This window comes from Sorghum bicolor, chromosome 9, assembly GCF_000003195.3.
Source record: "Sorghum bicolor cultivar BTx623 chromosome 9, Sorghum_bicolor_NCBIv3, whole genome shotgun sequence".
Taxonomy (NCBI): domain Eukaryota; kingdom Viridiplantae; phylum Streptophyta; class Magnoliopsida; order Poales; family Poaceae; genus Sorghum; species Sorghum bicolor.
In genome coordinates, this window is record NC_012878.2 from 4,404,016 (window position 1) to 4,426,526 (window position 22,511).

General features: G+C 46.7%; 3 protein-coding genes across 3 annotated transcripts; 2 read left to right on the plus strand and 1 right to left on the minus strand.

Moving 5' to 3' along the window:
• LOC110430255 (putative disease resistance RPP13-like protein 3) lies at window positions 858–1,541 on the plus strand. Its single transcript, XM_021447592.1, has one exon. It carries the CDS (start codon window positions 1,014–1,016, stop codon window positions 1,539–1,541), a length of 528 nt encoding a protein of 175 aa, XP_021303267.1. The 5' UTR covers window positions 858–1,013.
• LOC8069510 (putative disease resistance RPP13-like protein 2) lies at window positions 8,706–11,920 on the plus strand (the record flags this gene model as incomplete). The annotated part of the gene is made up of 2 exons (XM_002439249.2): window positions 8,706–9,244; window positions 9,886–11,920. Coding segments are annotated over 2 exons (2,526 nt in total), but the record flags the coding sequence as incomplete, so codon positions are not given.
• Window positions 12,923–15,044, minus strand: LOC8075987 (REF/SRPP-like protein OsI_017815). Its single transcript, XM_002440565.2, has 3 exons — window positions 14,802–15,044; window positions 14,448–14,705; window positions 12,923–13,639 (listed from the first exon to the last, which is right to left on the minus strand). The coding sequence occupies exons 1-3, from the start codon at window positions 14,856–14,858 to the stop codon at window positions 13,190–13,192; spliced, it is 765 nt and encodes a 254-aa protein (XP_002440610.1). The 5' UTR covers window positions 14,859–15,044; the 3' UTR covers window positions 12,923–13,189.

The window sequence follows — 22,511 nt, forward strand, 5'->3', positions numbered from 1 at the left end:
ATTGAGTCTCGTGGCTGGTTTGTAAGAAAATTATACAGCAAGACATAATTACCAACCTAGTTCACCCTGAAAACCAAAAAGTTTTCAAGATTCCCTGTCACATCGAATCTTATGGCACATGCATGAAACATTAAATATAGACGAAAATAAAAACTAATTACACAGTTTAGCTGGAAATCACGAGCTTAGTTAGTCTATGATCGGATAATATTTGTCACAAACAAACGAAAAAGTGCTACAGTACCGAAAACTTTTCACTTTTCGAAACTAAACAAGGCCCTAGATGCATAAAAGGTATAGAAGAAAATAAACAAATATAATAATAGATCGATTTGTTTTGTGTTTTGTACCCTTGAATCGCTGTCACTCTATATTTACATATATGGCGTCTAGACGACTAGGTCGATCCTTGATAAACTGAGTCAGTCGCTTGTGCCTCGTCCACCAAACTGAATCAAACTCTATATACAGCCATACAGGAGAACGTACATAATAAGATCTCACACAATGGGTCAAATTGCAACCCGTCCTGTAAACACTTTATTATTGAACGCGGTTTCTTTGCCCTTAAGGCACATGCCATCGCAATGTGGACCATAGGATAGGAGAGAGCTGTTGGGCACGAATTGCCCGTAAGGGCACATATCCTCGCAACGTGGATCACAGGATTCGTACTTGAGATTTGATTTGTGTCCAGTAGGAGAGAGATCTACTGGGCACGAATCTCAGAGCGAATCCTGTGGTTCACGTTGTAAGGGCATGTGCCTTAGAGGCAAATTTTACTTTACCCTTTATTATTTCCATATGTATAGAATTGTGCATATATCAGCATTCGCGCCTGCTTCTTATTCCTCCTTTCACCAGACAATCTGCTATGTGCTACCTTCAGATATTCAGCACCAACTCGTCGGTGTTAGCAAAATACTTGTCCGTGGTCCTAATTTAGGTCTTAACAAGAGATCCTGTGCTGTTCAGCTTCGATATGAAATGAACCTAGTGTATCGAACGATTCCATGATATTGATCATCTATCTTGACAACCTTGCTAGGCATCACCGAGGTAGGGAGGGACGGAGAAAGTTCAAGCAAATGGAAGGGTTTCTGGTGAGCGCAGCAACGGGAGCATTGAAGGCCGTTACCGTGAAGCTGGCAGCTTTCCTTGGTGACGAGTTCAAGAACATGAAAGATGTGTGCAAGGAGATCGACCCTCTCTCTGAGGAGCTTAATTGCATCCATGCCTTCCTCGTGGAGATGTCAAAGGAGGAGAATCTTACTGACAAAGAAAAGATATGGATGACTGAGGTGCGGGAGGTGTCCTATGACATTGAGGATAGCCTTGATGACTTTATGATTCATATTAATAATGATGACAATTCTGCTAAGGCAAAGGGCCTGAGCCTAATAAAGAAGTGTAAGAGGTTGTTAGACATGATGAAGGCACACCATCGGATCTCCAAGGTGGTACATGATTTTTTTTTTCGAAAGCGTGCATTGGCACGTGTTGCTTTAAGGGAAAAGTGGAGTCTGAGTACAAGCACGTAAAGAACCATGGCGAGATGCCATGGGATGACGGCCGAACACACTAACACAAAGCACCGGCTTTAACGGTGGAGCTAAACCGATATACTAATGAGAGAACTAATCCGCACAAAGAGAGAGAGGGGTGGGGCGGGACACTCTAGGAGAACAGGTGAACGAGCGGCGAGAGGAGCCGGAATCCCGCTGCCACCCACGACTCCATCTCCTCCTGGATGCGCGTAAGAAGCAAGGAGCAGGAGCGGTGGGCGCCGTCGAACGTCCTCCTGTTGCGCTCCTTCCAGATTTCCCAGGTGACCAAAAGAACAATGGAGTCAAAGAGCTTGCGCACATCAGTATGAATGATACTCCTAGTCTGTAGCCACCAATCCACGAGAATGTCGTCCGTACCCGGGGCGTGTTGCTGAAGGTTCGCGATGCTCAGGAGGCGGAACCAAACCTCTCTACTGTAGACGCAGGCAAGGAGAAGATGGTCGGAAGTCTCATCCTGCTGACCACAAAGCGAACATACCGCCGACTGCTGGAGGCCATGGCGCGCCCTTCTAGCTGCTGTCCAGAGCCGTCCATGGAGAGCCAGCCAGAAGAAGAACTTGACTTTGGGCGGCGCCTTGGTCTGCCACAGCTCCCTGGCACCCAGAAGTGAGGTCGAGCCCACAAAGAAGGCGCGGTATGCGGAAGAGCTGGAGTACTGCCCATCAGAGGTCCATTTCCAAGTGAACTTGTCGGCAACGCCCGGCGTGAGGGTCACCGCATGCAGCCTATCGTCCACCTGTACAATCTCCAGCATGATCTGCTGAGTCCTGGCACCAGAAATGTCCCGCACCCATCGCTCACCATCCATCGCTGCGCGCACAGTGCGCCTCCGGTTGCGCACGCTGACCCTGTGAAAAAGTCGTGGTGCCAATCTCGCAAGCGGTCCATCCGGGAGCCAAGAGTCAGTCCAAAATAAGGCCCGCTCGCCGTCACCGACCTGCACAGTGACTGAGGCATTGAACATAGCCTCAACGCTCTTCTCTGTACGATACGGGAGGAGGGCCCAAGGTGCATGGACGTCTGAGCGTCGGAGCCACTCCCATCTTAGCCTCAACGCAAATCCCAGTAACCTGAGATCAGGGAGTCCAAGGCCACCAACCTCGCGCGGGGAACATACCACCGGCCAAGCAACACGGCAACGACCACCGGACACCTTGTCCGAACCTGCCCATATGAACGCACGACGCCGTCTGTCGATCTCCGAAATAGCCCATGGAGAGAGAGCGCAAGTGATGGAGACATGTACGGGAATCGCTGACAGGGTGGTTTGGGCAAGGACGGTCCGGCCGGCCAGAGTGAGCAGGTCGCCCTTCCATCCTGGGATTTTGGCAGCAACGGAGTCAAGCAGAGCTTGCTCGCTGTCTCTTGACAGCCGTGTGATTGAAAGCGGCGCTCCCAAGTATTTCAAAGGGAAGCTCTGAAGGCGGCAGGGGAACACTTGAAGCACCTCCTGAACTTGCTCGCCCGAGCAACGGATGGGCGTGATGGAGCACTTGTCAAAGTTGGTGGAGAGTCCAGACGCCCCCGCGAAAAGCTGAAGAATCTGCCGGACGCAGGAGAAATCCAGCTGGTGCGGGGCGATGAAGATGACAAGGTCGTCCGCGTAAATTGACGTTCGGAACCTGATCACATTACCAGGCAGAGGGTGAAGCTGACCCCGCCTGTCCGCTTCAATGAGAAGGGCATTGAGGACCTCCATGACGATGATGAACAGGTATGGAGACAGCGGGTCCCCCTGGCGAAGCCCCCTCGCATGGTAGATACGATGTCCCGGCCGACCATTGATCAGAACCTTGGTCGAGGCCGTGGAGAGAATGTAAGAGATCCAGTCGCGCCACCGCCTAGGGAAGCCCCTGTGCTCCAAGACCTCCAGCAGGAAAGGCCAGCAGACCGTATCGAACGCTTTCGCTAGGTCCACTTTTAGCAAAATCATGGGAATTTTGCGGCCGTGCAGCCATCGACAAGCAAGCTGTACCGTCCTGAAGTTTTCGTGGATGCGTCTTCCCCTAATGAAGGCTGTTTGGTTGATGCTGATGAGCTCGCACATAAAAGGCTGAAGGCGCATAGCGAGGGTCTTAGCGAAGAGTTTGCCAATTGTGTGGATTAGACTGATCGGCCGGTAATCGCGAAGCGTCTCCGGGTTCTGGGTTTTATGCAACAGGACCATGAGAGCTTCATTTAGACAATTGAAATTGCGGAAGTCCATGTCCCAGAACGCCGAGAAAGCACGCATGACATCCGCGGCCACCACAGCCCACACCGCCTTGACGAAGCCCGCACCGAACCCATCCGGGCCGGGGGCTCTGTCGGACGGGGACTCCATGACCGCGCGCGCCACCTCGCCCAGCATGAACGGCACCTCTAGCACGGAAAGGTCCAGCCGCGTCAAGGGGAGCAGAGCGAGGTTGATCCTGTGAGTGCGCGAAAATGGCGTGCCGAGGATGCTGTTGTAGTAGTTGTACACGGCGCCCGCCTTGACTTCATCCTCAGTGAACGTCTGGCCCTCGTGCTGTATCGCTAGCATATAGTTCTTCCGTCGGCGGTGACACGCTTGCAAATGAAAGTATCTGGTGCATGCGTCACCGTCGCGGAGGTGCCGGGTGCGTGCTCGCTGCCGAGCCATGGTCCTTGCCAGAGAGGCTAGGCCAAGGACATGCGCCTTGAGCTCTCGGTGAAGCTCCAGCTCCCCGGCAGACAACTGCCTAGATTCCTGGGCGACGTCGAGCGCGTGGATGATGACCCGCGCGTAGGCGAGCTGGGCTGTGACGTTGCCGACCCTGGAAGCGGACCAGCTGCGAAGGGAGCGGGCAAGACCACGCAGCTTGATGTCGAGATTTTTGCAGGCGTCAATGTTTGGGTTTGGCTGCCCCCAAGCCGATTGCACCGTGTCGAGGAAGCCAGGAACGCGCGTCCAGAACTGCTCAAAGCGGAACCGTGGAACCGCCCAGGGGTGGGAGTTTCAACACGAGTAACAACGGAGAGTGGTCCGAGCAGTCCGAAGCGAGACTCCGCAGGTGGTGAAAGGGGTATAGCTGCAGCCACTCGACGGAAGCGAAGGCTCGGTCGATGCGTTCAAGGGTGGGGCTGTCTCTCCCATTTGACCACGTGTACAGGCGACCGGAGAGGTGGAGCTCCTGGAGCTGCAACACGTCGATCGCGTCCCTAAAAGCACGCATGTGCCCGCGGTGTAGTCGACCGTGATTCTTGTCCGCCGCTTGGTAAATCAGGTTGAAGTCACCACACACGAGCCACGGCCCAGCGCAAGCCGCACGAATGTCCCTGAGCTCCTGCAGGAAGGCTGTCTTTTCGGGTGTCGAATTTGAGCTTGGACCATAGACGTTAGACAGCCACCACGGTTGTTGGGACGCAAGCGATCGAATCTCAATGGTGATAGAGTAGCGACGTCGGACTGAAGCCGAGACATCCCATTGGTCCACTCGCCAAGAGATGGACGCATCACCTGCCACACCAGATGCCGGCAGAAAGCCAAAGTCATAGCAAGACCCAGTAAGTTCCGTGTTAATGGATGCTGAGATGTTTGACAGTTTTGTTTCCTGGACGCACACTATGGACGCCCGCTGAAGTTCTACAATATTACGAAGCACACTCCGCCGCGCCCGGCTATTGAGTCCACGCGCATTCCACAGCAGTAAGTGATTGTCGCACATTAGTGACGAAGCCACAGGGCATACTCTCGCGGGGCTCAGACGCGACCCGTGGTCGGCGGAGCCACCCCGCCAGCAAGCATGGGGAAGAGGCGCCTCATGTCCTCCCGGCGTTCCGAGGATATGGCATCATGGAAGGTTTCCTGTAAGCGAAGAGCGATGGAGGGATCGGGAGTTGCAGGGTCCGAACGCCCTTCCCATTTCCCCAGGAGCACCCGCTGTGCTTGCTTCTCTGGATGTGGGTCACGCAACGCGGACTTGGCGGCGAGACGCTCGCTCCGGCGCGATTGCCACTCGTCCTGCAGCACCTTGGATCGGCGAAGGCGTGGCCGCTCCTGCAGCACAGCTTCCTCAAGAGGCAGGAGCATGTTGCCAATGAAGTCTGCAACGGACTCCGCTGTTGGCTCGCCTTTAGCAGGAGGTGCCTCCGGCCCAGGCACTGGCAAGCCAGAGCAAGGCGGGGCGGATGGCATGGAGGCCGCATTGACATACTGTTGGGGCCCTGGAGCGGGCGAGTCAGAGCATGGCAGAACAGAGGGCTTGCTGGCATGCTCGACTGTGCTGACGTCCGAAGCGCCCGACTGGAGCAGCTCTGCCCCTACAAGCTTCGACCACCAGTCAGAGCATGACTGAGGTGGAGCGAGTGGCTGAGCTTCCAGAGCACGAGAAGCCTGCTCCGCCTAGACGCAGACGCTAGGCCACCAGTCGACGAAAGACGCGGGGCTATGTTGATGAAGCGGCCAACGAGTCCTGGCGCGATGGTGCTGCTCTCCCTGAGCAGAACCTGTGTCGGGGTGACGTCGAATAACAGCGCCCGGCGGCAGGACAGCGAGCTCGCTGGCGCCGAAGCGGATGGCCGTGAACCGGACGGCGACTTCAGAGAGATGCTTCTCGGGGGCGTTGCAGGAGGCGAACTGGGCGCTAGGCGCATCCGGGGAGAACCCGACAGAGACAACGCGCGTTCGCGCACCGGACAGAGCAGCTCCCCCACCAGGACTGCCCGTTGCTCGGGACCAGAGTCCTCCTGCCTGAACGCATAGGAGGGGTGCGAGTTCCTGTGGCGGGGGTCAGAGTCAACCGAGTCGTCGTCGGAGTCGCGCCGCGGGGTTGGGTCGTAGTCATAGTCGAAGCCATGATCCGCGTCTCCTCCGAAGCCATCACCTTCGTCTGCATCATCATCATCATCAACGTTATCGGGGGGTCCAGGGGGAGGGCGCAGGCCCTGCAGCTCCACAACGCGAGCGAAGACCTGGTACCGCAGCCCCCGTCGCACGCCGGTGTCTGGGCCTCCAGGCAGCAACGGCTCGGGAATGAAGATGGAGTCCACCGGGAGAATGAGAGATGGGTCCTTGCACCAAGCCTGAACGAAAAACTCTCGGTCGTCGTCAATCGGTCGGTCACGGACATTGCTGACTTGAACCTCGCAACAGCAGGTGCCCAGACGTAATTGGGCTACTGCAACGTTCCTGGCATGCGCAGGCAAACCACGGAGAGCCACAACTACTCTGAGACTGAATTCCGCAAGCACGCCGCAGGCTTGACGGGACCACGGCCTCCAACGCAGGGGGATGAGCGGCCCCCAGCCCGTCGAGGCCAGCACGCGATCCCGGTCCTCTCTGCGCCGGAATCGGACGATGAAGTCGTCCGGCTCGTGAGCACGGATGTCGACGTCGTCGCGGAGAATGTTGAAGCGGTTGCGAAGTGCCTCATAGATGGCCGCTGCGCGGATGAACGGTCGGGCACCCACGACCATGGCCACCAGAGCTAGCTCAAGAGCGTCCTCGGCAGCTTGAATTGCAGCAGTCCGGGGCACCACCACAAGGGAGGCGGCATCGTGCCCAGCAGCGCCACGGAGCACTCCATTAGCGTAGGCAGGGACGAAGCCAGAAAAAAATTTAGGGAGGGCTGAACAAAAATTCTACATCGACCTAGCTCTACTATTATCCCTCGTAATAAAAAAATATATTAGTTTAAAGTAGTCTTAGATTAAAAATATAGACTAATAATAAAATTCACAAAATATATCTAAAAAATAAAGTTCTCAGCCAACCCTACTTTATAAATTCATGTCTAAAATTAAAAGAAAAACACTAGAAATTTCACTAGGCCAGCAGCGGTAGGGGGGGCTGGAGCCCCCCTAGCCCTACCGCTGGCTTCGTGCCTGAGCGTAGGAGCGCTCAACCTGGCCGGGGGCACGACGCGAAGCTTCACGAGGCGGCGGGTTGGAGGGACCCACTTCCGTTTCAGCGCGCCTCGCACGGGGAGTGGCGTCAGCGGCGGCGCGAGGCGACCGGCCAGAGGAGCGCTCGACCCAGGAGGCATCATGGCTGAGAAGAGGAGCGGGCACCGGCTCCACGGCGGCGTCCCTGCGCGGACGACCCCTGCCGGGCGGAGGGTATTCAGGCGTAGGAGAGCGGCGGCACTGATGGGGCACGTGGACGGAGCTGTTGCCGGTGGAAACGTCGCGGCCAGAGACGGTCTCCGCGGACCCAGGCGCCTCGGCGAGTGTCGCGGTCGGAAGCGATGCCGCGCAGCAGCCCGACGCTCCCCCTCTGAAAGCGGGGATCGCCCACGCTTGCGGAAGTCTCGACGGCGATCGGGGCACTCCGCGGCATGGTGCCCTTCAGCCCAGCAGCGGTAGCAGCGCGCCGGGTAGAAGCAGCGGGCACGAACATGTCCGAAGCGCAGACAGCGGTAGCATGCGCCCTCGAGCTCTGGAGGGAGGAACGACGGTGAGCGCGGCGGAGAACGGCGAGGCGGAGAGCGCCGACGCGGAGAGCGCATCCTCCCGAAGCGCCTGCTTTGCACCTGGAAGAAGCCCTCCGCATCCTGGGCCCCGCGCTGACGAGCCGGGTGCGCCGCCGGGGGGGAACGACGGGCATCTGGCGACGCAGCCGCATGCTCAAGCTCCCCATAAGGCGGGGGCGAGTAGCGAGCGTCAGCCAAGAGGCCCGCAGTCCTCTTGCGGCGGCGATGATGTATGGCGCGGCGGCGCTTCCGACGCGGACCCTGCGTCTGCGCCCCCTCCCCTTTCTCCACCGGCAGGCTGGTAGGCTCGTGGGGCTCAAGCTCCGAATCCGAGGACGCCTCCGAGTCACTGAGGGCAACACGACCCTCAGGACCGCGGGCGAGGTGCTCGTGGAGGAGGCCAGTAGAGTCGGCGAGGAGCCCAGCTGGCGGCGGTATATCTGCGTCACCCTCCGCGATTCGAGCCCGCTCCCGGCGGCGCGAGGAGTCGGCGATGTCGGAGGGCCCGCACCCAATGGCAGCAAGGAGCTGGTTGGGGGACCCTGCATCGAGCGCCGCAAGCACCGCCGGGTCGAGCGAACGCGCGGGGGAGGATTCCTCCATGGCGGCGACGGCGCAAACCAGATCTGCTCTCAGCACGCACGCAGCCGCCCTGGACCACTACGGGCAGGGGGGAGAAAGGAGGAGAGGAGCGCGCGAGGAGTAGAGGGCGGGCCGACGGAGATTACCTCAGGCAAGGGGGGCAGGGGCGGCGGCGGCGGCGGAGGCGGAGGTCTCACCTCTTAGTTATCATATCATCTCGGTGGTACATGATTTCAAGACACGAATCAAGGAGGTGGGAGACAGGAACCAGAGATACAGGACTGGTGTCGAGAGACCCTGCAGGGACCCCAATGAGGTGGTTGACAGTCGAGCTCTTGTTATCTTTCAGAAAGCATCAGAGCTTGTGGGCATCGATGAGCCTAAGAATGAGTTGATCAGCTTGTTGACAAAAGATGGATCTTCGTCTCAACATCAGGTGAAGGTGGTCTCCGTTGTTGGATTTGGTGGACTAGGCAAGACAACACTTGCCAACCAAGTGTTCCAGTCACTTCATAATGAATTTGATTGTCACGCCTTTGTAACAGTGTCGCGAAATCCTGACATGATGAAAGTCTTGAGAACTATTCTCAGTGACGTTAGCGGGGAAGAGTACACTAACACAGAAGCTGGGGATATACAACATCTTGTCAAAAAAATCTCTAATTTCCTTCAAGATAAGAGGTATGTGAGCAAACTAATCATCCGCCTAGTCATATGTTCGGTATATGATTACATTAATGATAGCATTAATAGCAAAAATAGATAATTTTGAAGTGGAAACTAGGGTTATATTGGGGTTTCTTTCATAATGATAACATCAGTAATTTTGAAACACGAATTAATGGCACTTTAGGTACAACAGTAGGATGGTAGTATTTTGGCAACGGATATCAATGTACTCTTGGTTAATTTTTCTATAGGGTAAAGATGGGTAATTTATATACAGATTAGATAAAATGGTTATCATTGTCTATGATGATTAGAATCTAAAGGCAAGAGTTATATATTCTGCTTTTTTATAAAGAAAAAGTGAGGATTGATTTGTCTTTGTAATACACTTTGTGATGATGAACACAAAGACTATAAAATGTGTCTCCAGTTATAGTAAGATAAGATATGTTACCAATAGAAGCATTATCTCCTATACAGCAATAATACATTGATGCAGAAGTATATAACTGAACTTTTGCTACATATTTGTACCAGTACTGAAGAAAACCCAGGTCGTAACTAAACATTCACTTTGCACCACGAATTCAAGATTATGTCACCAAAAACTCCATGTTCCGTTATTGGTTTTTATTAATTGTAATTATTGACAGGTACTTCATTGTTGTGGATGATTTATGGGATTCAAAATCATGGGAAACCATTAAGTATGCTTTTATAAAAAATAGTTGTGGCAGCAGAATCATCACAACCACACGTATAAATGAAGTTGCTGAATCTTGCAGCAATTCGCATTGGGGTCACACATATACATTACGCCCTCTTAACACCGTGAACTCGAGAAGATTATTCTTGAAGAGAATATTTGGTTCTGAAGAAGCATGCCCGTCACACCTTGCTGAAGTTTCTGATGACCTCTTGAAGAAATGCGGTGGTTTGCCTTTGGCAATCATAGCAATTGCTGGTTTATTGGCAGGCAAAGCACCAACATTTGATGAATGGAACAAAGTTCAAAGTTCGTTTGGTTATGCACTTGAAAGGCAATCAGATGTCAATAAAATGATGCATATATTGTCACTGAGTTACTTTTACCTTCCACCTCACCTACAAAGTTGTCTTCTGTATCTTAGTATTTTCCGAGAAGATTACGAGATTCGAAAGGAGCGATTGATACTTAGATGGATTGCCGAGGGATTCATTCATGAAGAGAATGGCTTCACCCAATATGAGGTAGGAGAGAGGCGTTTCAATGAGCTCATAAACAAAAGCTTGATTCAGCCAAGGACTTCAAAAAGATCAGGTACATTGATCTCTTGTCGAGTCCATGACACAATTCTTGAGTTCATTGTGTCCAAAGCTATGGAAGAAAACTTTATTACTCTGTTTGGTTTTCCAAACATAACAAATGATCCACGAAGGAAGATTCGGCGTCTCTCTCTCCAGGACAGGAATGAAGTTGGTGATGGTTCAGTAGGCTTATGGGAGAATATGATATATTCTCATGCCCGTGCAGTTTCAGTGTTTCCAGGCAGTCTTGATAGCCTCCCTTCTCTGCAGAAGTTCAAGCATTTGCGTGTTTTGGATTTAGAAGACTGTGAAGGACTACAAGACCATCATCTGGCACATCTAGGCGGGTTATTTGCACTGAGGTACTTGAGCTTTCACCGAACATGGATAAATGAGCTTCCTGAAGAAATTGGAGAGCTGCAGCATTTACAAACACTGGATTTAAGAGTTACTCATATAAAGAAGCTGCCATCCAGTATTGTTCACCTTGCACGGTTGGTCAATCTTTTGTCTAGTTCTGGTGTGCATTTGCCAGATGGATTCAGGAACATGCAAGCCTTGCAGAGGTTGGAAGACATCACAGTCTGGAGTCAGATACCTAACTTCACGCAGGAGCTCTGTCAGCTAACAAATCTAAGAACACTGAGGGTGTGGACAGATGTGTTTACCAAAGATTTGGCCTCATCTCTGTGTACACTTGCTACGGGAAGCCTAAATTCTTTGACTATTGGAACCAACGAAGAGTCCATAAACTTCGTGATGGAGCCATGGAACCCCACCCCTGTCAGCCTCAAACTACTTGAAATATTGGGTATTCAGCTCCCTAGGGTCCCCAGATGGATCAGCTCACTTGACAACCTCCAACATTTGGGACTCAATGTTGACCGACTTGGGCCTGCAGATGTTGGATTGCTTGGGACCTTAAACGCTTTGTCCAGCCTCCGTCTCTGGGTAATGATTGAAGTGGCAGACAGATTATCCTGTCAAGAAACACAACGGGTTAAGATCAGTGGCGCGCATGGATTCCCTAGCTTGAGAATGTTCCAAGTCGGTTCTATTAACTGTGGGTTTGGGTTGTTGTTCGAAGCTGGGGCCATGCCGAAGCTACAAGAACTCAATCTCGAGTTCAGCAGAGATAAAACCGGGTCCCTTACCAATGGAGAATTTGATTTCGGTATCCAGCATCTCCATTGCCTTGCTATAGTAAGATGTGACCTTGGTTACTTTATAAATGCAGAGTATGAGCCTGAGCACCCCGCATGGGATGCTGTTAAGAGTGCAGTCAGTTGCAATACCAACCATCCCAGGCTGTGGCTGTCATGGGTTGTAGCGACGACAGAGCAGAATTACTAGCTACAAGCACCAACAACCATCTTGGACAATAAGACTTTTTCCTCTCCACTGCATTCTAATTTATTTATTTACACTTCATAGAACTTAGTTATGCTGATTTTATATGTTTTATATTATTGTTACTCATGCTTCAGCCAGACGATTTCTCGCCATATTCCTTTTATTTGCCACGAAATCAATGCCATCTTCTGTTGAAAATCATTGCTACGGTACAAAGTCTGCTAAATGAGAACATTTGATCCCGTACAGATTCTTCAGCTAGGACTATGATCTCCACATAATAAGATTGATCTGTTCTATTATTATGAGTTCTATGGTTGTTCTTCCAAGTGTACATTCTGTGTTTAGACTTTAGATCTAGCGCAAAGCCTGAATCTCCGTCCTTCTGGCGTTGGATTACAGACGTGCTCTTCTAATCAGAATGTTCAGTCTAATAAGAAACTTCCATAGTTCCATGTGAATGCGAATGTCCACAATTCAATTATACAGTGGCGAAAACTTCAACATTTTGGTCTGCTTGGTTGAGTTCCAAAATTTGCCAAGCCAAAATCAGAGCATGCCTAGAAATTTTGGCTATCAAACAATTCAATTATACAGTGGCAAAGCTTGGTTAGGATCCAATTTGCCAAGTCAAACTCAGAGCATACCTAGAAATTTTGGCTATCATTAGTTTAGTACCAAAAAAACTGGTACGCCAATTTTTAAGGCCAAAACCACAGTAAGTTTCCAGAAACTTTTTAAAACTCACAAAAGGGAAAAGGATATTGGCTATCATATTTTGGCACTAAACCAAATACATGCCTTCATTTTTTGCCCTCATTTTGGTCAGTCTTATTTTGGCTTACCATGAATTCAGCTTGACATGGTTTTTGCTAGGCAGGTTTGGAACCAGAATCCAACCAAACAAAGCTCTTCATTTGGTCAGTCTCGGTCAATCCTGGGCTACACACCAACAGCCAAGCAAATACAAATTGGCCATTGGGTACTCAAATTGTAGAAACACAACGAACCAAGTACACCCCCAATGTAAGAGCCAGATCTAAAAACAGATGACAAAGCAGAAACATCAACATTGATATATAATTCTAATAGATACCCATTAATTTACACATCATTATCCATAGAACAAAGATAAACTTGTGTAGGCTCATTGCAAGTTGTAACAAGCAGCAATGCCACCACACTAAACCACGCATGAGAGCTCCAGTTCACCATAGGAAACATAAAGACATTACACAGTAATACTTGCTACACCACATCTGAGTTCATACTTGATATAATTGATTATGTAGTTTCCATTCCATTCCATTCCATCTTCTACTGGGAGGGGATAGGCTGCATCTCTGGTGCTGGGGCAACATCAGCCATGGGGTACGGGAACACCCGGGCGAGCCGCTCAGTGGGCACAAGCGGGAGATAGGTGGCCACAGTGTTCCCGCGCTTGGCACCATCACGCACCGCTGAATTGTACCTGGCTGAGAGCTGCGCGGCTGTGGGGAGGACAGCCCTGGTGACTGAAGGCACCAGCGGAAGGCGGTTCAGGGCCACCCAGGCTTCCGCAGCACGGCGCTCTGCCACGGGCTCATAGCGGGTGTAGAGCTCCCTGGCCTTTGGCTCCGCGCGGGCAATGGCTGACTTGGCAAGGCCTGTGGCCGTACCCACAAGGCCGGCCTCACGAACCTCCTTTGCAGCCGAGCGGGCAAGGGTTGGGGCTTCCTTCACCACTGGAGGAACGCGGCGGTCTATCTCCTCAACGGACTCACCAACCTGCAAGTAGGGGACAACGTGCAAATCAATCTCATCTTTGTTCAGCAAGACAAAATGGATGTCAAAACAGTGCAAGTAATTGAGAAAAACAGTGACTTCAATATGCGTATACAATATAATACAAGGGATAATATAACTAACGAAACATCCAGACTTAAAACGAAGTGCATGAAAAATAATCAATATCCTTGCACAAGTGACAACTCTACACGGATAGGAAAATTCTGTTAAACGTCCCTGAAACATCACCTAAAATGACCAATATCCTTAGCACAAGTGACAACACTACATAGTTAGGCAAATTCAAGCTGATAAACGTCCCTCAAACATCAGGTTAGTGGACCGTGCTGATTAATCAACTACATCAACAAACTTGTCCAGAGTGTATGTGCGTGCTAGTAGTGTTTACACCAATTTAGTAAAGTTCTTGGTAAAACTAGCCAAAAGTGAGTGCTTATAACCCACAAGCAATAAGCCTCAAATATTGGCTAAATGCATTTTGTTTGGTTCATCAATCTTGCCTCTGCCTTGCAAAATCCCCAATTTGCTAGTCTTAGTTGTCAAAGACTTACAAAAAAACCCCAATTTGCTAGGTCAATTAACATCATATAGAACAAACAATCCAAACCCTCAACTACAAGGCTAAATTGACAAGATTTATAACTAAAAAAATGACGAAATTCCATCCTGTAAACCTACACCCGCAAATTCCATTTCATCGAACTCATCGCCTAATTTCTAGCACAATTTCAACATTCAAAGAGAAAAAAAAAGGAACAAATCAGACAAGAGACCCCCTCCTCCTTACCTTGCGATCGATGAACTTGAGGAGGTCAAGCGGGACGGCATGGAAGCGGTCATACACCGGCCCGACGACAGCCTTGACGGTGCCCTCGACATGGTCAACGCCGGGGCGGAGCGGCCCCGCGCCCTGCTTGGCGTACGCGTAGGCCGCGGCCGCCAGCACCAGCGCCTGCGCCGCCGCCTGCTGCACGAACTCGAGGTACCGCAGCCTCTCCTCCTCCTCCTCCGCCGCCGCCGCCGCCCTCTCCACCGTCACCTCCTCCTGACCAAACCAAATCAGACAAGCCGCGCCATGAGATTCCACGCCCTCAGAACCCGGCCAAATCGAATAGAATCGAGAACGAGCGCCGCCGCTTACCTCCGTGGTGGGCTGGCTGTTGACGACCGGGGCGTCGTTGGTGGTGGAATCGGCCATGGCTCGCTGGATCGAGGAGGGATTTTGGGAGATTTCGCTTCGTCGGGGGATTCTGGGTTTTCTTCTTCTCTCGTGTCGGGGGGATTTTGATTTTGGTTGATTGTGATGAGGAAAAGTCGGGGAGGGTGGTTTTATAGGTAGGAAACTCGCGGCGAATTCAGTTCATTGACGGTTCGAATGACTTTTATTTTTATTTTTTTTATGATAAATGAATTGCTTAGTTGGGAAGGAAAGGAGCTGCTTCCGTTTCCCGCGGCTGGGCGACTGGTGTGGCGTCGGGCGAACGCGTGCGCGTGGTGACGTGGCGGCTTCTAGAAGGGCGGTGGCTGCCACGTGTGGCTGGGGTTGGGGCAGGGTATGGCGTGGGGCCTGCGAACCGGTGGGTGGGCGGTGGGGATGTGACGTGGGGGCGGTGACGGTGGGTTCTTTTTTCTATCAACACAAACCTATGGCTTTTTCAAAAAATATCTAAAAATTTTCAAAATTTTCTGTCATCACGGCTGTCTCAGGGTATGGTCAGCCGGTGCGATGGCCATAGGCCCATGCCACGGAGGGAGCCCATAAATTTATGTATGTATATAATACTTATATAGTAATATATTTGACCAATAAAATGAAATTTTAAAGATCCATACATGCATCACTTGCTATTATGATATTCAGCTACTCCTAATCGCTTCTAATATATGTTGTAAGTTATTTTTTTATTACTAGTACTGTATACTTTAATTATCATATTAAGGTCTTATTTGAAATGACGCCTCTTCCGAAGCATTTGGTAGAAGCCATAAATTATGGCCCATCATTCAGTTTCAAAAACGGCTCTAGCTCCTCTAGTGTTCACCAGAAAACAAATCATCCTCCTAAAGCTGATGCCGCAGTCGGAGCCATGCCAATTACTCCCTCCATCCTAAATTATAAGTCATTCCAAAAATTCTGGAGAGTCAAACTATCTTAAGTTTGACCAAATTTATATGATAAAATGATGATTATTATAATAATAACAATTAAGTATCATTAGATTCTTCTTTATTTATATTTTCATTATATTATAAATCTTAGTATTTCTCTCTATAATTTTGGTCAAATTTGAAAATGCTTTGACTCTCTAGTATTCTTGGAATGACTTATAATTTAGAATGGAGGAAGTTGATCGTAAAAGATTGGTTTGCTAGGCCCTTGTTGCTCGCTTGCCCAAGGGCCCTTGGAATTCTTGAGACGGCCCTGTTGTCACATTGAATCTTACAGCACATGTATGAAGTATTAAATATAGACGAAAACAAAAACTAATTACACGGTTTGTCTGTAATTTGTGAGACGAATCTTTGAATCCTATTTAGTTTATGATTTGACAATATTTATCAAATACAAATAAAAATGTTAACAAGACTTATATTTGTTGGGAACAACAAGAGAAGGTAAACAGTTTTAAATTTAATTAGATATAAAAAAAACCAAAAATTTATAATGTCAAAATAAGTATCAATAAATCTACTTATAGACAATGGTTGTTGATATTGTTTCATATAAACTTACAATATATCTTAGTGTGCTCTCTGCTAGAAACATGTTTAATTAGCATCGTAGCATGATCGTTGGTCTACTTAGAGTGTTTGGTTGGAGGTGTTAAAATTTAATAGACACTATAATATTTTTGTTTTATTTGGTAATTAATGTCTAATTATGGACTAACTAAGTTTAAAAAATTTGTCTTGTAAATTACTCTATACCTGTATTTTTTAGTCTTGTGAATAATCTATATTTAATACTTTATGCATATGTTCAAATATTCGATATGATGGGAGTTAAACTTTAGCGAAGGAAACCAAATGAGGCCTTAGGACCTGTGTAGATTGGAGATGAAAAATTTTTGAGTGTCACATCGGATATGTCGGAAGAATGTCGGGAGGGATTTTTAGAAATTAATAAAAAAAAGCTCGTCTGAAAACTGCAAGACAAATCTATTAAGTATAATTAATATGCCATTAGCATATGTGGGTTACTGTAGCACTTAAGGCTAATCATGGATTAACTAGGCTTAAAAGATTCGTCTCGTGATTTTCAACCAAACTGTGTAATTAGTTTATTTTTTTATCTACATTTAATGTTATATGCATGTGTCTAAAGATTCGATGGGATGAATAAAAATTTTTTAGATGGGAAAGGCCTTAGTATGTATCTTAGAACCGCAAATGGGAAATGATAGTTTCCATAGGCCAAGATCTATCACGATACATTTTCTTAGAGCCTCAATTCACACATTTCTTAGTGTCATCCGTTTCTTACATACTTGTCATTTTATTTGGCCATGACTCCCTGCATAAAGCATTAACTGTGGTCAACCTCTACTGCCCTAACCTAATTACAGACACTAGAATTATCTTGCATAGTCAGAACTGAATTGTAATTGCAGGGAGAAAAAAAAAACTATTACCGGTAGCAAGGTTATACCTTTATGCAAAGGATATACGATTGAAGTTCAGCATAGTCTCCTCATACTTTAAACTCACTCGTTAGTTATTAATTATCATTCTATTCTTTAGTCAAAATGGGTATAGCAAGACCCTGACCACCACTTATTCAACACACATTGGTGGTGTTGGTCGTGTAACCTTCGATCGGTTCAACAATAATGTCTCGAACTAATAAATTAGACGTCGATTTAAAGTCGTTGGTCAACTAATAATCGCTTGCAAACAAAAACATGCAAAAATTCTATGGGATGGTGAGTTTACTAATTATTATCGTGAAGTCACATCTCGAAACTAAACCGGGTGAGAGTTCCATCGAAATGACTCTTTCAAAATGCTCCATGCAAGTTTAGCTATGTAGCAAGATAAAAGAAAAATATGGCTCACGCTTTCAAGTTTTGCATATATATAAACAACATTTGCTGGTATCTCCAATCGAGCGTCTTCTTTAGTAATTGACATGTATATGTACACAAGTCACCCCAAGAGGCGAGAGCTTGTGCTTGAGCTTGAGCTTGCTATTCTCTCAAGTAACGAAATGACATCTCACGTGCGGAATCTGCCTTCCTCAATCCTCATTGACCGTAACAAAAGAACAAACATCGCTATTACCAATACGTGGAACCGTTTGATGTTTTCTTCGTCGTCTGCAAAATATTTTTTCCACTGATTTTACTCTTTCACTGGGCTTCAAATTTCACTGGACCTGTTTGGTTTGTGACCAAAACGTACCATGCTATAGGTTAGTTATGTCATACTTTTTTTCTGACAGTTGTTTGGTTTGTTGCGACAACTACAGTGTGCCAAATTTGCTTAGCACCTTGTCCCACACATCATAGATCTATTTTCTTGTCAAACTTTGCCACAAATATGGCTTTAATTTTGCTCGACAAACTTTACTTGGCACCCATGATTTGCCAAAGGTTAGACGTGGCAAGTTTTGATCACCAATCAAACAAGCCCTGTCACGTGTTTCCAAATCCATATAGTAAGCCTATATATGACATAACATACGTAGACAAAGTTTCATCTTGGTGCCACCAGAAATGCGCTACAGTTTTGTATTTTGGATGCATGGAAACAAAATAAAAAAAATCATAATAAGAGCATGTTTAGTTCCTCCTAAAATGCCAAAAAAATTAGGGTTTGGACTACTTTTTTGCATTTTGGAACTAAACACCCCTGTAAAGATGGCAAAAAGATGGTTTGTTGGAGACCCAAAACTATGGCCTTGTTTAGTTTCTAAAAAGTTTTATAAACTTTTTTAGATTTCCCGTCACATCGAATCTTGCTGCACATGCATGGAGCATTAAATATATATATAAGAAATAAATAATTTGCGAGATGAAACTTTTAAGCATAATTAGTTAATGATTGGATAATATTTGCCAAATGTAAACGAAAGTGCTACAGTGTCTATTTTGTAAAAGAAAATTGGAACTAAACAAGGCCTGTGTAAACTCTCCTTGGGTGACGTGTGTGCTCTCGCACTTGTTTGCTAAACACTAAAAGTTTTGTCATGCATCTAATACCAACCTGTAAAGTTTGCATTTATAAAGTTCATGGTAAAAATATTTGGGCCGTAAAGTTTTTACATTATTTGGGAAGTAAACGGGAAAATAGGTCCCTCAACTTTCGCGAAAGTCTGATTTTCATCCCTAAACTCTAAAACCGGATAAAATACATCCCTCAACTTTTAAACCGTGCACATTACATCCTTGACCTGGTTTTGAAAGCGGTTTTACCTTTTTCTTTTTATTTATTTTGGCTGAACTTTTTTGAAAAATCACAATAAATCACATAAAAATCATAAAATAGAAAACTCAATTTTGTTGGACTTCAGATCAGTAGATCTACACATTGAATATATAATATAGTATGTTCTAGTACAAATTTTTTTGATGCATCTTTAGATCTATGTTTTTCTGTAATTAATTAGACTAATTATAGCTACATTTTCTATGGTCTAATTGTGATGAAATTTATATGGTGAGCTAATTATTCTATGTTTGAGTTATAGTAAAAAATTTATACTCATTGAATCATGTATTACTTAGTTATAGATTTATTTAGGTTTATGCTTGTTAAATTATAATAAATCTATAACTAAGTTATACATGATCTAATGAGTATGAATTTTTTACCATAGTTTAAACATAGAATAATTAGTCTAACATAAAAAATTCACCGCAATCGGACCATACAAACTATAGCTATGAATTATTCTAATTAATTATAGAAAAAACAGTTCTAAAGCTACAATAAAAATTTTGTACTAAAGCATACTATATTATATGTTCACTATGTAGATCTACTCATCTGGAGTCCAACAAAATTAGATTTACTATTTTATGAATTTTATGTGATTTACTATAATTTTACAAATATTCAGCCAAAATAAATAAAAATGAAAAAGACAAAACTGCCTTCAAAACCACTCATAACCATGTCAGAGACGTAGTATGCATGATTTCAAAAAATGAGAGATGTATTTTACCCGGTTTTGAAGTTCAGAGATGAAAAACAGACTTTTGCGAAAATTGAGAGACTGGACTTCTTCCGGAAGTAAACAGATCCTAAGACTTTGAATTTGAAAGAAGAAAAGGAAGAGCAAGCCCAGGAGGCCAGGAAGCTAGGGTCGCACGTGAAAGGTTTATGGGCTGGATTCCAAAGCACGCCTTCCCCGTTCCTTCTCACCTGCGGCCCATCTATATGGATGCGCCATTTCGTCATGTCTGCAATTTTGCCATATTCAGAAGACTCGAGTTCACAAGTCACAAAACACCCTGCAACACGCTTGCAATTGCGCACCATCTGTTCCCTAATTAAATCAATTTCTAGAGTTATTCTAAATAAAACTATTTTAAATTTGATCAAACTTATATATAAAAAAGGGTATCAATATGCATATGCCACTAAAATAACAAAATATGTGGTGGAAACCACCTACTAAGTGGAAATATGAAACCAATTCAAAATACATATTTCAGTTATTTAAGATATTTTGAAACTTGAGATACAAACTCAAACTAGAAAAAATCATACAAAATTGACAAATATGAGGTTCATGTCGACTAAAAGACGAAACCCAGAAATCTTATCTTTCAGCGCACGTGGACTTAAATTTGTTTTTTTTTCTAATAATTTATTCAAATGCGTCATACAAGGTAAACTAGTCTGTACTGCGGATTGGTAACAAAGGCACGACATGGATGGTAGAACTATGATGAGGTACCTCAATCGGTCTGATGGAGCAAAGAATGAGTGATATTCAACGTTCCAAGACTCTAATCAGCACACCTTATCCGAAAAGAGAGAGGAACATCCTTATGACCATAGATATGCATAACTTCAAGAGAGGAAAGCATCATATAAGCATTGCATTTGTGAGAAAGGTTCATAGCTATGGAAGCAACAAATTACTATAACATGCTAAACTTGGCAAGAGAATTTTACGCTTTAAGATTATGTCCATATATAGTTATAAGTGTGTCCAATTACCCAAACTACAACTAAAGTCAAGGAAGAGACAACTATAGTTCTATATTAGCATGCATAAATTCAAGAAGATGGAATCTAAACCGCAAGCCAGCATATCTAGTTCACATTTGGTAGGGAGTAGAGCCCTGAAGAGCAGATGAGGGTTGTTGATTAATAACAAATACAGTCATAGAGAGATGACCTCAGCCCAAAAGTGAGGAGCGAGATCAACAAAAATGAGAAGAGCTCGAGCTATTTCAAAAATATGGCGATGTTTACGCTTAGCAACACTATTCTAAGCATGAGCTCCGGGGCATGAGAACTATGGAAGAGTACGTTGGTCAGCAAGGTAACGCTGATGCACATTAGAAATATATTCACAAGAAGAATCAGCACAGAAAGCATAAATGGGATAACCATACCGAGTGGAAACCATAGTGGCAAACTGCTGGTAAATGGAAAGAAACCTAGAGCTTAATAGATGCAACCATATAGTACGTCAATGTCACTAAGGAAAGGTAGGGGCGGATGATGCAACCAACACAGAGGTAGGAAAGTTGGACGACCAGCTAGCGAAAGAGGGTAAATATAGACGCAACCAGTCAAGATCCCAAAGACCCCGAGAATAATGAAGGAGGGTGGTAAAACTTAATGAATTTAAGTGCCACGTGTGTTTACATAGAGAACGATTATAGCATAGCCCTTGAGGCTTATGATGCGAGATTGATGTATTTTTTTACGGTAATGATAGGACGCGTGCGTCCGTTCCCTCCGGATGCCGCCGCGCGCTTATATAACAGAAGAAAAAAAAGACCGCATCAATATCTTATTCCACATCGCAACCTCCACTGCAGACCGCTTCTTCTTCGTAGCTATGGCCGTGACTCTCTCTCCACTCCATGTGGTCGCTGTCCTTACTCCATGGTGGCTCAAGCAAACCTTCTTCCCTCCTCCTCCTCCTCCATAGATCCAGCCATTCTTCCTCCACGTGCAGCTTCCTGATCTAGATCTGAGGCCTCTCTACCCCTCCTTTCTCCACAACATCCATGGCCGTCACAGTGGGGGCCATGGCGGGCGACTTCTGGTGAGCCCACGTGCCTTCCCTTCCTCCCTGCTCTCTCATCCTCGTGCGCTTGCATCTAGAGACGAGGACGACGACGTGGCTCCGACGAGGTAGGTAGAGAGGGATCTAGATCCGAGGTCTCTCTCCCTCATCTTTCTCCCACTGTATCTAGATCTGCTTCCTCCTTTTGCACCTCCTCCTCTTTTTTCCCTTCTGGATCTAAGGGTTTGGTGGTAGCTAGTGTTTCGGTGAGTCAGATCTCGTCGTTGTTCTGCAATGATTCATTTTTAATGTTGCAACAGATGATGTGCAATGTTGCAACAGTATCTTTTTTGGTTGTTGCAATAGGCGTTTCTCTGATGTTGCAGAGCAGTTCTTGAGATGTTTTATTTTGCTTTTTTTGTTGTTGCGGTAGATTCTCCCTTGATATTGCAGTAGATTTTTGTTGCAACAAGCGCTTTTTTGATGTTGCATTAGTAGTGTTTGAGATGTTGTAATAGTTTTTTCTTATTGTTGCAGCAGATTCTCTTCCGATGTTGCAGTAGATTTTTTGTTGCAACGTGCGTTATGGTTGCATTAGTAGTGTTTGAGATGTTGTAATAACTTTTTTCTCAATGTTGCAGCTGATTCTCCCTTGAT